This window comes from Mauremys reevesii, linkage group 1, assembly GCF_016161935.1.
Source record: "Mauremys reevesii isolate NIE-2019 linkage group 1, ASM1616193v1, whole genome shotgun sequence".
Taxonomy (NCBI): domain Eukaryota; kingdom Metazoa; phylum Chordata; order Testudines; family Geoemydidae; genus Mauremys; species Mauremys reevesii.
In genome coordinates, this window is record NC_052623.1 from 311,916,087 (window position 1) to 311,934,105 (window position 18,019).

The following is an 18,019-nucleotide window of genomic DNA, read 5'->3' on the forward strand; positions in this document are numbered from 1 at the left end:
ATTATCCATGTTTTGAGATGAGATTTAAAGACTTTTAAAATTTGTCCCTAACGTTAGGCATCTGTTAGTCCATATATAGGTACCTAAGTGCCCTGATTTTCAAAAATGTTGACCAGATGTTCTTATTGATTTGGCCTTGGTGTCTGTCTGATAGAAAAAAACACTCTAATCACATTAGATGCGATTTAACATTTAAAAGTCCCTGTTTTCATGACTAGGTAGCAATAACCCTTAGCTATGGACGTACTGCATGCACTGTAAGTAATCGTGCTTTCGGAGCCAGAGAGCCCGAATCTGATCTCGCACCAGTGAACATTCAAACGTCTGTTAGTCTATAAGGTGCCACAGGATTCTTTGTTGCTTTTACAGATCCAGACTAACATGGCTACCCCTCTGATACAGTGAACATTGTAATTCTCCTGAAGTCCATGGATTCACACTGATGTAACATTAGATTCAGGCCCACATAGTCTCTCAGGGACCAGAGAGAATTTTTAAGACAGCTTATATAGATCCTTTGAGAGTGCTTTTATTTACACTAAGGCCTCTTTACGCTGCTCTGGTACTTAAAGTGGGTGTCAGGGCAATTTGCTGATGTCATGCAAAGGGACCTTCATGGGACTGAGGCAGCAGGACTTTTATTTATACTACCACAAAAACATACATCCCCTGTGGTTCCCTGCTACATGGTATGGGAGGGAACAAATCCATATGAAAGTCATATGGGGCATTTTGGAGAGGAAGGTGGCTAAATGGGATGCTACTCCCTTTCTTATTGTTCATTCTTCTGTCTGACCCCAGGTCAGAAGTTAGCATATACAGGGATGGCAGGGAGAATCCATAGCATGGCATGCTTCTTTCCCACACCCTGATTCTAGGCAAGCCATAGGAGAACTCAGAGAATTAATGCCTGCAGCACCATTAAGTCCCATTGCATGCTCTTCCATTCAGTTATTGCGAACAACTGGAAGTGGTAGATGCTCATCACAGCGGTTGGGTAACAGAGATAGAAGAGGTATTGCCCTTCAAGTCTGGCAGCAATCTGCAGGGTTAGGGTCCTCAACTGACTTCTTTCTCCCTGCACCTCCAGCCCCAGGTCCAGTTGGGGTACAGGTATCCTGCCCTTCACTTTTGCTCACACGGGGAAGTATAGGCCATATGCATTTAAAACCACAAAGGTAAAATAGCATTGTCTGGGAAGTTACATAGAAAATTAAGGCTGAAAATTCATCATTAATTCACCTGTTGTGCCTTGATATTGAAGAGAGAACCTGAGGACAAAACATGGTCCTGATCCTGCTGTCCTCAGTCAAGCAACATTACCATTGATTTCTACTGGGATGGTGCCTGAGCAAAAACTGCAGGATTGGGCTTCATGGGCTTGATCATGCAATGGGAGTTTTGCAATTGACTTCAATGGGAGCAGGAGCAGAGCCCATATATGTGCTGTTTTATTTATGTTTAACAGGTTGAGTTAAATAGAAAATAGGAATCCAGAAGTTCAGATATATTCCTGAATTTCCTTGAGTTTGTGAGTTTAAGTCATAATTTAACCATTAACTTTTTGCTTTCTAGTTACTATAGTACATGTCTGCAGACATTGTTTTAAAATAAACCAACAGATTTCCATTATAAGGCTTATTTTAACGTGCCTCTGTTTGTCTATTTTTTTTGTATGTCACTGTTAATCTCCTTTGTATTCTCGCCTGTTTAGTATTTTTTCAGTGCCCATAGAAACATCCATCACTGCTGGGAAGAAGATCTCACTACAGGCCACTGGCAGCATAGCCCAGCCAATGACAGAGAAGATTGTTCCAGCTGCTCTGAGTGAAACAAGTCCCCTCCCTGAGTTATTAGCTTCCTGAACCACCATTACTGGTTTTTGGTTTTAGTAATGACATTTAGAAAATTCCATATGAATTCACAGTACACACCTATTGTGACATATATCATAAAAAATCTGGGTATATTTTCTGCTTTAGAAAGGTTTTTGATATGCCAAAGAACTGAATTTAAAATTTTTGTGACTATAAGCCCACCTCAGTGTACAGCCAAATTCCCACGGATATTAATTGTAATTCCGTGCCGCAGAGATTAAAAGCAGCGTTTACCCCTTAATTTTTATTATTTCATGTAGCTGCAGAACCCACATTTACCCAACCAACAGCAAACGTGGCATATTTAGTAATAATAACGTTTGACTTCATGACTTAACACAATTGTATTAAATAAGTATGTGTTTTACTGAAAACAGTTCTTGAGCAGAATGGTTTTACTAATCCTGGACAACAAGTGGAAGCAAAGCTTAATGGTTGCAGTTAAAAAGTCAGCATTAACCAGCAGATACCACAAAGTTACCAATTATTCTCTTTTCTCAAATATGGAAAAACTGGTGTCTCAGATACAACTGTGTCACAATAAATTGTCATTTATTTGTGACAATAATCACAAAAAAACTGTGTGATTATTGTTGACAAAATGCTGACTTTTAAATAGTGACTGTTGTATTTGAGGACTTTGAAAACCAGTGAAAACTAGTAAGAAGTCATCTCACCTGCTTGGTGATGTCTTTAAGCAACCTTTGATGTATTTGTCAGTAGCCTCTTCATGAGATGCATTATCCACCTCCTGAACAGTTTCTTTCTTATGACAGAGTAGTATGTAATTTTTGTCATCGTTGTTTGCCCAGAATGTACCAACAGATGTCTCATAACGTATACAGAACTCAACTTTAGCTCCATTTCTCTGATAAGGAGGAACCAATGAAATCTTAAAGAAGAACTGGTCAGTTTCACCATCATAAGAATTAGGCACATATTCTGCTAAGATGTCATAATAAGTTAGCCAGTCATCCAGTGACATTCTCACATATATCAACTTTTCAAAAGATACATTTAGAACTCGAATAATGCCCTTCATACATGTTATCCCAGGTAGGAATTCAATTGACTCTAGCAGTACTTTCTGTACACGCACTTTTTGCAAAAGGTCTTCTTGTGAGGCAGGTAATATAAACAGAGGAGAGAGAAAATATTCCTCCGCAGTTAAAACTTTAACTTCTAAGTCATCGTTTTGTGATGTGATTGGAACATCCCAGGTATTAAACTCTTTAACAGACACAAGATCAAAGCCGAATGCATCAGCAAACGAAACTTTTCTTGCAATGGTAGATGGAGGTTCTGGTTCCATGTCTTCTGAAGAAGCAGAATTCCGCCTTCGGGGAAGGGGGGAGAAACGAGGCTTAAGGGTTCCTTTAATATCTTCATCTTCTGAAAGGGAGTCATTTAAAGCAGGAACTTCTAATAAGTTATCCCTTCTAATCTGACTGGGTTCTTCAAAAGACTCCATTGGGCTCTCTGATATAAACTGAAAGAGAACTCTGCAACTAGTGGCAGCTGATATTTGAGACACTATGATTTAAAACAAGGATTAATGTTACAGTTGACATTGAAAGAAAAGGGAGTCAGGTCTATTAATAGGTGCAGTGGTGTGTAAACTATGTTGGACTCTTCTCCAAAGGCTTTAAATCTGATAGCATTAGCGTTACAATTTCAGACATAAGTTTTAAATAATGCATCGACCTTTTTTTTTTTTTTTAAGGAAGCATCTACAGGCAAAGCACAAAGGTAACATTTAAAAATCTGACTTCTTTGCATTGTCAAAATGTGATAATATATATATTTTATACAATGAATTTACATTGTAAATCAAATGTATAACATAGCACAAATGTAAAACCATAAATGTCCCATTGGGATACATGTTCTGTCAACAAAATGTTTTCTTTACTGTGCATAATTTCGACTTTACTTCTTAAGGACATTATTTACATTGTGTCCAAATACAAAAATGCAAGGGACACAGAGAACCAAATTCTGTCCTGATTCTATACCATGCAAATTCACTGGGCCAGATTCTGGAGCTATGCCCATTTACACCAGGATCTTGTCATCAGAAACATTTGCCAATTTTAATACAGCCATAATAATAAACATTCCAATGAACCCAGAATGTAGTTAAAAGTTTTAGTGACTAAACTGGAGATCAAGTTGTGAGGAACTACTGGTTATGCTATAAGATCTTTTAGGGCTAAATTGTAGCTAGCCCTTATTCAGCTGCATGGATATGGAAACAGGGACCCCTGCCTCCTTATGCAGCTACCCAGAATCACCAACCTCATGCTGGCCAGCCAGGGAGGTGGAAGGAAGTGTGCTTCACCCCTTAAAGGGGTATTGCTCCCTCCACCTTTTCTGCAGAATGCCTCCCAGTGCTCCCACTGGAGTTAAATGGCTCTGCATCACCCTCAGCATGGGATTGTGGCTAAATGCCAGAAATGAGCCATTAATCAGTCAGCATTTGGATATCACTTTCAAGTCACTCTGTACGTAGAAACGTACAATGTTACACTGATCAGGAGGCAAAGCCATGACCTGGCAACACCACTGTTTCCCTATCATGTCTACTAACTGTCTTCCCCTACTGCCCCAATGTCACTCTCTTTCCCATGAGCCCCCTTTTCTGATGATACTGCCTCCCACACTGTGAGTGCATCTCCATTCCTGTTTGCTATTTCTCCACTATTCTCACCTCTGCCATTGTCTCATCCATTGCTGTTATGCCTCCCTACTCCCCTGTTGTCACTGTATCTCAGTTGATATGTCCTCTTGTGACAGGGCACATAGAAGCAGTGCTTCCCTTTATTTAAAAAAAAAAGTAAAGTATTTTACCATAAATGCCTATCCCGCCAGAGTATCACTACTGTAAACTGCAGAATTTGGGGCTATTGCTGTAGAATAATTTTTAATAAGGGGGCTACCATGCTCTGTAACAAAGAAGGAGATGCTGCTTAGAGAGCCTCTGCACACAAGACAGGAGATCTGTGCAGCATAGGCCTGCAGAGAAGTGGTGACCGCATGCCAAAGATAGAGAGGAGGGAGATCTCTGTTGGGAGCCTTTTGGGGTCCCACAGGAGCAGCCACCATCTTCTCTCCCTAGGTAAGTTCTCATGTGACAGCAGTTTCTCTTCTGCCCTTGCTTATGAGGAGCAAAAGCAGTGCATAGCTGCAGCAACCTATATCCTGGCAGCTACATGCCCTGGGCCATTTTGACTATGTGCAATTTGGGTCATGTGAGGCCTGTGGTAAATTGTGGCTGTCTCACACCCTCTCTGCCTAGATAATCTAAGAAAATATTCCAATAGCAATGGTATAAACCACTATAGCTTACTTACAGCAGTACTACTGTAATGATTTGGTCCTTTTCTGTTACATGCTGCAATTTTCCCCTTTTATTGGTTATGAAAGCCTTTTTGAAAGTTTCCAGAGACCCAGTAGCTTGCAGACAGGGATTAACTCCCTGGTGAACTCTCTGGCAGACCACACAGCTGGGAAGGGCTGGGCTAGTAAGGCAGAGCTCCTGAGTGAAGGAAATCAGGAGTTCAGGGCTTATCTGGTACCAGTGAGGCCTTTTAAAATTGGTTCACTCTTAGATAAAAAGGGAAGGACTGAGGTGAGTAAGCAGAAGGTTACCAAAAACTGTGAAGGCTGAAACTCTTGAAAGACTATAGGGAAGCCTGAATAGAGATAGACTTGGGGGTGGGGGAGTTAAGCCTATTAATTCAGAAAAAATGCTCTGTCTGGGCCTGCTCCAATGCCCAAAGAGTAAATGGGAATCTTTACATAGACTTCAGTGGGCACTGTTAGACTGTCTTGGCCAACTCTGCCAGTGTAAAGCGTGTTACATCACATGACAAGTAACTTTGCATTACAAGGAGCTTTAAGTAAAAAGCATCATCCTCATGTCTGGATTTCTATGCTCTTGTCAGCATAGGTCAGACTTTTATTTGCAATTAATATTTGTTCTCTTCAGTTCCTTCTGGAAAACAGAAATAGACATTGGAGGGCAAAACTTTTCCAAACCCAAATAACATCAGTCATGTCAGTGTTTTAACTGAATGGGATTAGTCTGTGGTTCTGAAACTCTACCCTACCACTTGTGGAATTCATCCCCCAGTTGTTTCAAAACAATCCCTGCTTGGGGATTACTTTTAGTCTTGATTTAAAGAGAGACAGCACTTCTGAACTGAGGAGCAGTTTATTTCCCCTCTGGATTGCACCGAAGGTATTTTCAAACCATTTTCCTGGCGCAACTTGCCTGGGCCCTCCTTCTCTAGGGCTCCAGCTTCCCTTTTTTATTTACCTTTGAATATTATTAAATTCAAATGCTGAATTAAGATTTAACCAGTTTCCGTATATTCTTAAATGCTAGTTAAGCAATATTCTAACCACTACAAGCAATTGGGCCAGGAATGGGATCACGGTAAAAATTAACATGTCCCAGTAAAGCTTTCACAGCAGTACAGGGACCAGCTTCTCCAGCACAACAAACTGTGCAGTGAGCATTCCAGGAGGGGCCTCATGGAAGCATCTTTATTAAAGCCACAAAAGAGGATTTCAGGCCAACTGACGATGAGCAGCAGGAACCCTGGTCAAACGGTATGTTCCCCAGTGGGCTAGAAAAATTGCGTTCACCTCAGTCCAGTTCAACCCAGAGTATGAAGCCTAAGTAATAGGTGGAGTAGGGTGAGAATATAGGAATGGTTTCTCCATGAAGAACAGACTACCTCAGACAGTTGCTGGATGGTCATAAAAGCTGGAGGAGAGATGGTTAAAGGCCAAAAAGGTTTAGAAAACAGGGTCTTGGCATACCCTGAGGAATATCCTGAAATCATTGTTTTTTTTAAGTCTGTGGTCTTAAGAAAGAATGCACACATCATGTTCATCTGTGTTCTGCCAAGATATTCTGGCCTCATAAACAGTGATTTTAAGAGAAACAAGTTAATAAAGGCTGTAAGAGCAAAGTTGTATCTGTGCAACTCTTGCTATCTTTATATTCTGCCCCCAGTTACAGATTCTGAGTATCTCAATGGAGCTGCAGAGAATTTGGACCTGCAGTGGCCAGTTGGTTTTCAGTTCTGTTGATCTCTGTGAGCCAGCATAGAAACCAGTTCGTTCTCTGAAACCTGTGCTGATTTTACAGTGCTAACAGAAAAAGTAAAAATATTTTAATAATAAAATATTATATATATAAATTTGTCACTAAAGCAATGAGATATTCTGAATACACTCAACACATTGCAACCAATAACAAAACTCCCATTTACTGCAGTGATTCCAGGTTTTTGTCACAAGGACCAAATCAACTGAGTGAGAAAGCCCCATTCTTACACAGTCACTTGTCAGAGTAGAATTGCCCATTACTGTCCCAGTATTCACCAAGGCTATCTTTCCAAGAAATTTCCATTTATAGCAAATTATAACAAAATCCAATTCAGCTAATCCACCCCTTGCCCATTACATAATTGTATGATAACTTTCTTCTTGCCATACCTATTAGTCTTTGACTAAAGCATTATCTGAGTTAGCCTAAGATTTTTCTCTTCTTGGTCAGGATGTATTGATGCAAAGATGGAAGCTTCCAATGTTCTATCAGCACTTTAGACAATGCATTCCTATATGCACTGATAACAATAATATGTATCAGCACACCACCATGCCCCTATGTGTGTTTGAGGAGCAACCTGCTGTTAGCTACATATTGGAAAAAATTGATACTGTCACAGAAGATTCTTATTTATTTGTATTACCATAGCACCAAGTAGCCCTAATCATGGACCAGGACCGCATTGTGCTATTCAAACACAGAACGAAAAGATGGTCCCTCTCCCAAAGAGCTTACAACATCCTTTCTCTCTCCTTGGTTCATGGCCTCAGACAATGGGCCAAATATGAAGAACGAAGACTGTGACAGCAGTTTCTCACATGTTGACCCTGCTTTATGCACTATTTCAACCTAGAGGTGAAGAGGTTTGTCCAAGATAATGAGCAAGTGAAGACTATTCCCACCATAGCCTGAGAGTGTTGCAGCAATTTTAGACAGTTTTCTGTTGCATGTTGACTTCTCAAATGAGGCATCAACATCTCTGCCATAGCATGAAGCAAGGGATAGTAACAGAGTGGAATTCCACCTGCCACATAATCAACTAATACTATGAACAGCACATAGTCATCCAGAATTTCTACCCACACAGCTCCACTCCAGCCCAGAAAACAGCAGCCTGCACTTGGCACAGAGTGACCACTGACAGCGACTCTGTGTAACATCCTGAGGCTTTTCCATTAACTTACAAGGTTCGTCAATGGGGATGATGCCAGTCTGACCCAGGTCATACCAATGATCTATGAAGACACAGCTCTATGATTGAGCAGGACAAGAAAGAAGCTGACACTGCATCATTGGCACAAAAAGTGCTGAATGCACTGAGACCTATGCAATATAGCAGTGGTGCCCAACCTTGTTAAACAGAAGGGTCACATAAACCTAAGCACAACCTTGTGTGGGCCAAACAGATTCTACATATTTTAATAATATCTAAAGTCACCTGTATTGATTTATATTTTAAGTTCAGATTGTTTCAGATGTATTTAGATAGGTTGTTTCTATGTACAGTATGGTCTATTTACACACTTGTGTAAACTAAAATGATGAAAACATGACAATAGAACACCCGTTAGTATATTGTGTTGAAGCCAGCCCTGAGCCTTATGAAATGCTTTGGTGGACCGTGTATGGCCCATGGGCCGGAGATTGGGCACCCCTGAACTTCAGCATTGTATTGTAATGTATGTTGACTCCTGATTTAAAAATAGTGGGTTCCAATGACTAATTGAGATAAAGGCTGGTGCATTCAGAAGATCCATAACCTACCAGTGTTGTGCCACTCTGAGGGACTGTAGCATCAGCAGCAGAGTAAATGTGTCAGATCAGGTTGTCAGGGTCAATCCTTGTGGTACTTTGGCTTTGTCAACGCGGTCCTGAGTTCCTCGACAATGATGAGGTGATATCTCTAGGTTATGTTTGTTGTGTTTGCCAGTACAGACCCTTTATTGTATTGGATGCTCAAAAAGTATCTGTGGCCACGCCTATTTCCCATAGTTGTACAACACCTAAACTGTCCTCCTTCAAGTCTATATCATGAGTAGCATTTTAGGCAGGCAGGTAGTAAGCTGCATCCAGAAAACCACATGCAAGAGCTCTTGAGGGGCAATGTGACTCTGCATTGCTCCTTAGAACGGGCTCCAACTACATGGCAGGCTCATGCCCACAGACAGTACTTGGCTCCTTTTCCCCAGTGACTGTTTGGCTTCAGTTAGTTTATAAGTGGTTGAGGTGGGGAGGTGGGTAATCCTGTGATCCTTACAATTTGAGTTAATTCATGCACTAATTGATTCTGAGCCAGGGCCTGCCCACATCCCTTTCACCCAAACAGTCCTAATTTGGGTGTTTTTACAGCTGCCCACAAGTTTGAGCTGCTAATGCTAACAACCCGGAAAACCTGAAAATGTCAAATGAGGTTTATTCATTGTAGGTTGGGAACAGCAGGGGCGGCTCCAGGCCCCAGCAAGCCAAGCGTGTGCTTGGGGCGGCATGCCTGCGGAGGGTCCGCCGGTCCCGCGGCTCAGAGGTCCACTGGAGCCGCAGGACTGGCGACCGGCAGAGCGCCTCCCGCGGCATGACGCCATGCTTGGGGCGGCGAAATGTCTAGAGCCGCCCCTGGGGAACAGGGTCATAGCCTGGGCAGCCAAGGGCCTGAAGCGTTAGCATCAGCAGCCTTAATATTCTGAGGACTCTCTTTGTCATTGGTTGCCAGAGTTATTACCTGCAGGAAGGGTTTTTCAGAACCCACAGAACCCTCAAAATGCCAGGAGCTCCAGCTTCACAGGAATGATCCTCACAGCTGTCTCCGCAGAATCATTGTTTTCTATCGGAAACACATATCTGAGCACAGGAAATGCCCAAATAGAGGACAAACCTTTTAAATGCTTAAAAGTAGCCACAGGGAAGAGCTGAAGATCAAGTTTCTTCAAACTCTTGTAATGCTTCACCTGCTTTTTTTTTTAAATTATAAAACATACTGGAGACTATGTAGTGAACTTCCCCAGCCACTCAGATTAGATGAAGTGACAGTCATAAACCTATCCTACGTGGTATCAGATCTCAGAATGCCCTAAATTGGCTCTTAATGTAATGATGCAGTTCATGCTGCACTGTATGTTCTGCCGGCCCTACTGTGCAATGCCTACTTACTCTGAGTGGTACTTACTCACATAAGTAGTTCCTGGGGTCAGTGGGACCAATCACATGAGTAAGTACTACTCAACTTGAGGAACAGTTACACAATTGGGCCCAGAGAATTAAGAATAAAGAGTTGTGCTTTAATTCAATTTCATGTACAGTAGGTAATGTGCAGTACTGAATATGACACCATGTTTCATTTCATACAGTACTTCCTTTTAGTGTGCAAAACAAACATTTATTGTACTAAATACAACATATTTGACTAGTGTAGAACACAGAAACCAATGTGTTGATTTCAATTTGTTCTGCATATCAGTGAAGGGTTCAATCTTTTCACAATGCTATCTAACCACAGTCATTTTTTCATTAATCATTAGGTTTCAATGGGGAACACTGAAGGGTGTTTTCCCAGATCATAATGAAACGAAAGGCTAACACCATGGTCTATTTATCTTCATACTTAACGTATTATAATTATTTTGCATTTTTTATTATTCAGCTATGATTTGTACCTTGATTTTTGTAAATATAGGCAGTTCTGTTTTCATTGTTTAGGATGTTGACTTAACACAGTATAAAATAGGAATCTGAACAAGTTACAGCAGCACATTTTGTGCCTAACATTTACTTCTGCTGCAGTTTAGCTTCAATGAACAAATTCTCTCATTAAGTTCTTATGATATAATACCAGGAATCTTAAGGTAACCGTCACACTGCTATAATGACTCACAGTAGTCTTGAAAACAATGATGGAATTAAAGACACCTGTAAAATGAGAGGAGAAGAAGAATTACAACTGGTTCCTGGATTTCCATCCAACCCTTCCAGTTCTAAATTGTGGACCGACAATTGTCTTTCCACCAGCAGGAACGAAGAAGGATTTCTGGAAAAACCACCTTTATCTTACATAGCCTTAATTGCAAAGGCAATTCTCTCCTCCCCTACAAATAAGCTGAATTTAGCTGCAATTTACAAGTATATTGAGGATAATTTTCCTTACTACAGGAACAAAGATCAAGGTTGGAGAAACAGTGTGAGACATAACCTTTCACTAAATGATTGTTTTATCAAAGTGGGAAGATGTGAGGATGGGAAAGGAAATTACTGGAGCATCCACCCAGCAAACTTAAATGATTTTGTTCATGGGGACTTTAAGCAACACCGAAGAACACGAAAGCGAGGGCGTCAAAAGGATTTGGAGCCTTATCTCTCTCTGAGTTACTCCATGCCAGGGCAAAATTGTTCCTGTTTAGCACAAAGTTCACTTTACCAAACACATTCCTATTTTCTGGACCCTGTTTGGAAAATGCTTTATGCTGACAGTCTGTATTTTGCACATGAATATCAAAAGTGGAATGTTAATTATGGTTTCAGTATGGGAAAGTTTTCACCTCTGATACAGTTTGATGAACCAAAGTGGAATTATATGGACTGGTTCTATGGATTACATACTTCATCAGCTACACAGCAGAATATTTTTCTAAATGTTCAACAGTCATTCCCTAATTCCATTTTTTTCTCCTCTGACAGTCAGCAGAAAAGTTAAGCATTCAGCCACACTTGTGAGTACCAGAAAGAATGTCACTTGCACTTGAAGTGCAGTAATTTCAAAGGCAGCTGTATTAATGAACATTTATATAGATATAATGCCATAATATATAATGGTGTGTGTGTGTAGAGAGAGAGAGAATCTTACCTAGTTACCTAAGCCAATGATTAGCAATGATTATGAACTAGAGTATGAGCTTTTGCAATTATAACAATTAATGCGCTTTTTAAAAAATTTCTACTTGTACATCACTGGTGTTGTATAGCCTAAAAAAGCATAAGAGTAAATCAAATATGACTGATCTCTCAACAGAACTAAACTAGAATTGCTCTATACCAGTAATACTGTTATATAATGCCATGCTTTTTTAAACTGATGCCATTATACATGCATCTATGTAATATGCTTACATTTACTGAAAAAATCATGTATAGTAATAAATATTACAATATATTCCCTTCCCCATTACTGATATTTCTGAAATGCTATAATTGTCACATACATTTTAAAATACCACATGAATTACCCTTCTGAAAGTTGTATTTGATATTGTTAGGCAAGACTCGCTTTATATTATTTATGGTCTGGCAGATTATGTTTGACAGGCACCATACATTTATATAGGTCTTTATTACTGGAACTCTACTTGCTTCGCTTTATATAAATATCCAGATGAATAAACTTTTTCACAATCAAAACATTATTTCAATTTAATTTTTATTTGAAAGAGCCTTTACATTTTGATTTTGGTTCTCAAACCCACAACTATATATTGTGTAACCTCTTTAAGTAATTAATAGCTTAACCATTAATTGTGTGTAACCTGTTTAAATTACAAAATTTACACTTTTTTATAATGTCACCTGAATAATAATATTGTTTACCAAAATAAGAAGCAGTTTTGCATGGGGTTGTGTGAATATTTTTCTCAGTTTATACCTGAAATATGTTAATGACCATCTAAACCACACATTTACTTTTACTTGATAAACTATTTACATCTACTTAGCAATGTGTATTGTAAAATAGTTACAACATATTCCAGCAATATATCTTAAACCACCATGTATTTAATGTATCTGACATAGTTTCTAAGTATAAAAACTGAAATTAATCAAACTACATTATAGACGGAAATGGCAGCACTGCCAGTTATCAATGTTGCTCGACACTTCCAATGATAAGAGCCTGTTTTCCTTGCTTATAACTTTGCCATACCTTACTTGTTCAGGCTGAAATTTTCCAAGCTGGTGTCTGTTTCAGGCTGAATTTATATGGAAAATTTCAGCCAAACTGGTTTCAGCTATTTCTGAGAATGAGGCTAGGAAAATGCATTATTTTGCCCATGTTAAAGAATTTTGGCAACTTTTTTTAAAAAAAATCTCTAGCAACCCCCTGCTTTGGAGCAGGGACTTAAAATTTGGCAGAGAGAAGCCTTTTTGTCAACGATGTGCCTTTTACTGGCCTTGTGAAAATCTGCCCAAATTTGATGAAGTTATAAACCTTTGAAAAATCAGTTTGCACATACTCAATAGAGAGTTAGAACTTAGCCCCTAAACTTCCCAAAGATTCCATGTGAACTGAGCATGTGCCAGCCTAGAGATGATCAGGGGTTTCCCTACAATTGTACTTCTGGGCTGCTGCAGGTCGGGAGGCAGGGGCTAGGTCTAGGCATCTGAATTGAAAGCAGGGGGACTGTCTCTCCTGCACTCTCCATGAGTGTAGTGGATGGGAACTGGGACTGCAAGAGGGAGAGGGAGAGGGAAACTGAAACTGAGAATTGAGGTGGAAGGGGAGACTGTGACCGGATGACAAGTAGCCTGGGACTGGTCCCCTGGAGCAGAGGTTTAGATTGAATGTGGAGGGCAGAGACTGGGACTAGGAGCCATGGGCAAAAACTGGGAATGGCTGGGCAAGAAAACTGGACTGGGAGTCGGGGGGATACACTCGGATAAGCAGGGCCGGCTCTAGACCCTGCGGATAAGAGTTTGCTGGGGTAATCCTAGAATGTGCTGGGCAAGAGGTCTGATAATGAGATGGCTGAGATGTGCAGATTGGGACTGGCTAGGTGAGGAGAATGAGGCTGGAATGAGGAATCATAGGCTGGGGAAGAGACAGGACTTGGATAAGGGCAGATTGGAGGGGATTGGAGAGAAGGAATGGAAATTCCTTTGGGGGAATTGACAGAAGAGCAGGGCTGGTGCAACCCATTAGGCAACCTAGGTGGTCGCCTAGGGCGCTAGCATTTGGGGGATGGCATTTTGGGTCCTTCGGCGGTGACCGCAGTGGCCGGATCTTCGGCCGCCCCGGTCGTCGTCGGCATTTAGGCGGAGGGACCTGGGGCAGGGGGACATGGGGAGGGCCACCTGCAGCAAGTAAGGGGGGGCACAGCACGCAGGGGAACCACTCCCCGCCCCAGCTCACCTCTGCTCCGCCTCCTCCCCTGAGCACACTGCCCCGCTCTGCTTCTCTCCCTCCCAGGCTTGCGGCACCAAACAGCTGATTGGCGCCACAAGCCTGGGAGGCGGGAGAAGTGGAGGGCCGATGACATGCTGTGGGAGGAGGCGGAGCAGAGGTGAGCTGGGGCAGGGAGCTGCCGCACAGCTCCCCGGGCTGGGGGGAGCTGCTGTGGGGGGGCACCTCAGGGCAGGGGGGATGGGGAGCTGCTGCGGGGGGCGCACCTTAGGGCAGGGGGAGGCAGAGAGCTGCCACAGGGCTTGGCGGGGGGGCTCAAGGTGGAAGTTTCACCTAGGGCGCGAAACATCCTTGCACCTGCCGTGCAGAAGAGTCTGTGCCCAGTAGAACACACTCCCTTCCAGAGCCTAGAATGGAATCCAAGATTTCTGAGTCTCACCATTCCTCTGCTGTCAGCAAACATCAGCGAAACCCACTGACAAAGTGTCCCATGCCCCTCTACTGCTGGTCCAGATAGAGAATGACAACTTTCTACTGCTATGAGTTACTCCATTAGCTCAAATTACAGATGTCTGTTTGGTGGATCTAAAAGTTCTAAGTCTGCTGATGATCCAGACTGGTGTCAATGTGATGGCACATGATTGAATTTCTGTTTTTTTCAGTTTCCTTTTTAAAAAACCTAGGAAATTATACACAAAAAACGAAGTTAGAAGAATTCTATTAAGATTGCAAAGACAAGCACTCAAATGATAGGAAATGCCGAAATTAAGATTTCTTATGCATCTTAATTTGGCATCCTTGTGCATATGCATTGTGATAGTTGTTATATATCATCATATATTATTTATTTTAACATGACCCCTGCCTCATTCAGTGCACAGAATGGATGCTGCTTGCTAATAAACAGATATTTGATATTTTGCTTTCTCTTAATTGTTCAATAGGTGGCCCCAGACTGTTTTTATTGCATACTTTTCAAACCCTGCTCTGAAGACAGAATTATTAATTTCCTCTTGGGATTTCTTATGGTGCTAACCACTATATTAGCCGAGAGCTTCACAAACATCAGTTTATTTTCACAATGCTATGATATTATCCCCATTTTACAGATGGAGAACTGAACCACAGAAAACCTGTATCCTCTAGTATCCACTAGTTTGCGGGACCCAATTTATAACACATTGGACATGATTTTTTAGAGTAATTAGCATTATATAGCACATTAAACTTTCAAAGCACAAGTATCAGAGGGGTAGCCATGTTAGTCTGGATCTGTAAAAGCAGCAAAGAATCCTGTGGCACCTTATAGACTAACAGACGTTTTGGAGCATGAGCTTTCGTGGGTGAATACCCACTTCGTCGGATGCAAGTAGTGGAAATTTCAGGGGCAGGTATATATACCTATATATATACCACTACTTGCATCTGACGAAGTGGGTATTCACCCACGAAAGCTCATGCTCCAAAACATCTGTTAGTTTATAAGGTGTCATAGGATTCTTTGCTGCTTTCAAAGCACAGCTCACATTGACTTCAGCTGCAACAGGAAATGCTTAGGGTATGTCTACATTACCTGCTGGATCAGCGGGCAGCAATCAATCCAGCAGGGGTCGATTTAGATGCAATAAATCGACCTCCAAGTGCTCTGCCGTCAACTCCTGTACTCCACCGGCGCAGGAGGTGCAGGCAGAGTCAACGGGGGAGTGGCAGCAGTTGACTCACCACAGTGAAGACACCACAGTGAGTAGATCTAAGTACGTCGACTTCAGCTACATTATTCACGTAGCTGAAGTTGCATAACTTAGATCAATCCCCCCCACCCAGTGTAGACCAGGCCTTAGTAATTCTGCAAAACAGACCTCAGGATCTCAAGTCAGGCACTCAGAAGGTGAGGAACACACAGTTAGTGACTACATGTCCAAAGTTGGTTTGCATTACTTCTCTAGAATCATACGGAACTCTGTGGCAGGGGCTTCGATAGACACCAGTTCTCCAGGGAAGCATTCAACTGCCTTAACCATGAGACCATCCTTTCTCTTCCTACAGTCCCCTGCCTCCCTTCACTACACACTCCCAATTTCTGTAATAGATGAGGCAGGGGGTCCTATGGGCAATATGCCCTTTCACTACACAACTCTGATTCATCCCCAGAGCAGCTCAACTCTATGTATTCAATGAGGCAAGGGTCCTGTGGAAAAAAATATGCAGTCATGTAATTAAAGACTGCATCATAATGCATATACACAAGGGGGCAAATTAAGATTGCACGGGCAACCTTTATTCTGGCATTTCCTAACTTTTGAGTGCTTAACTTTTCAAAATTAATCATGTTATTTTACTACGAGGGGTGTGGGCGTGTAATATTATATTGGGACCACCAGAGGTGAAGTTCACAACTGAAATCAAATTTAAAGATCTAAGAAAAGACCACATTTTAACTGAATTTCAAAAACCAAAATCCATCCAGTATATGAAAACATATAATTTTCTGATTTTGAAATCCTCTCCTATAATTAGAGAGAACACCAGATTCTTGATACAGACAATTTTCATTTGATGTGAAGCCACCAATGTTCCTGAAAATTAGGCAGCTGCTGACATGTATACTTGTATGGAGTGTCTGAGGCAGTGCATGTGATGTAAGGGGCTCTCTTGGAAGTGACAACTATCACAAGTACAAACTCTAAATTACACAAGATGTGACAGTAATACAATATTCAAAACTTACATATTGACAACCTTAATATTTTCCAGCTGAAATGCATTAATGAGGTTGGTAAAAACAAGAGGAAGCGAGAGAGAATCTCAGCATTTTGACTGAGCCTCTTCTGTTCTGCCCATAAATAAGACAGAGGTCATCTTTTTACAGGAGATCTACTTCTGGAGTACACAGATGAAATGCCAGTGTATGACATAAATAGCTAGAACTGAGGTCATGTATGCACTTATAAATAAATACTGTCAATTGCTCTTTTCTTCTTGCACCAAGTAAAACTTCCCAGGCATAATGAAATGGTGTATCCAATAATCACATATTGGACATCATTTGACATCCTATAAATTATATTTCTTTCAATAATTATAACTTAGCTGTATATTAAAAGAATTAGACCTGAAAGTGAGAGCCTGTTATTGGCACCATTTAAACTAAGTCATTTTTAAGCCATGTAAATAAGATTCATTTTTCGGTTGACCTTGCCCAGCTTATACAAACATTGATTTCTGAAGTACAATGCAATACCTAATTTATGCAAAGCAATTTAGCTGATAAATACAATAACTAGTTTACAAGTCTCGGATAAAAAAAAAACTATAGTCTTTCTAAGAGCATGAATGAAGGATTTCCTAGGAAAAAGAAGCCCCTAACTTTTGTATATATTTCTCTTCACAAGGCAAGCATCCAAATCGTGCCCACTGCATCAGTGCATGCAGGAAATCTCTCCCCTTCTGCAAAAAAGCAAAGCTTAGACATCTCTTCAGGCTTTACTAAGGCTTTTCCACATGGATTCCTGAGGATCTGCCAAGTTTGACCTGTAGTGACACCATGATAGAAAATAAAATCTAATGTGTCTTTAAAAATCAGTAGATAAGACTACAAACACTCAAATGCCTTAATCATAATCACACGGTTATTGCATGGCATCACCAGAGGGCAGAGTTAAGTTTGTTTAGACACCTTAACAGTACTTTCCTATAATTCAGCTTGTTTGGATTTCTTTTAACTCAGAATTGCCTGGGTTTTATAATGCTTTGTTTGGAGCTAATTGCAACATCCCTGTGACTTATTTTAGTCTAATTTATGATACATACTCTTAAACTCAGTTCCATTTTGCATTTTGACATAGTTTGTGTGAGTGTATGTCTGTGTGTATATATGTATATATATAACCAGATTTTCCACCATGTTATAACCACTTT

The 18,019-nt window shown here is 40.9% G+C and overlaps 1 protein-coding gene across 1 annotated transcript in view; it reads right to left on the reverse strand.

Annotated features, from left to right (window-relative positions):
* Window positions 1-3,375, reverse strand: part of PPP1R3A (protein phosphatase 1 regulatory subunit 3A) — a 38,578-nt gene extending 35,203 nt beyond the window's left edge. The window contains exon 1 of the mRNA XM_039512658.1: window positions 2,555-3,375. Within this exon, the coding sequence (XP_039368592.1) occupies window positions 2,555-3,348 (794 nt within the window). The 5' untranslated portion in view covers window positions 3,349-3,375. The remainder of the gene's footprint in view (window positions 1-2,554) is intronic.
* Between the last annotated feature and the right edge of the window lie 14,644 nt (window positions 3,376-18,019).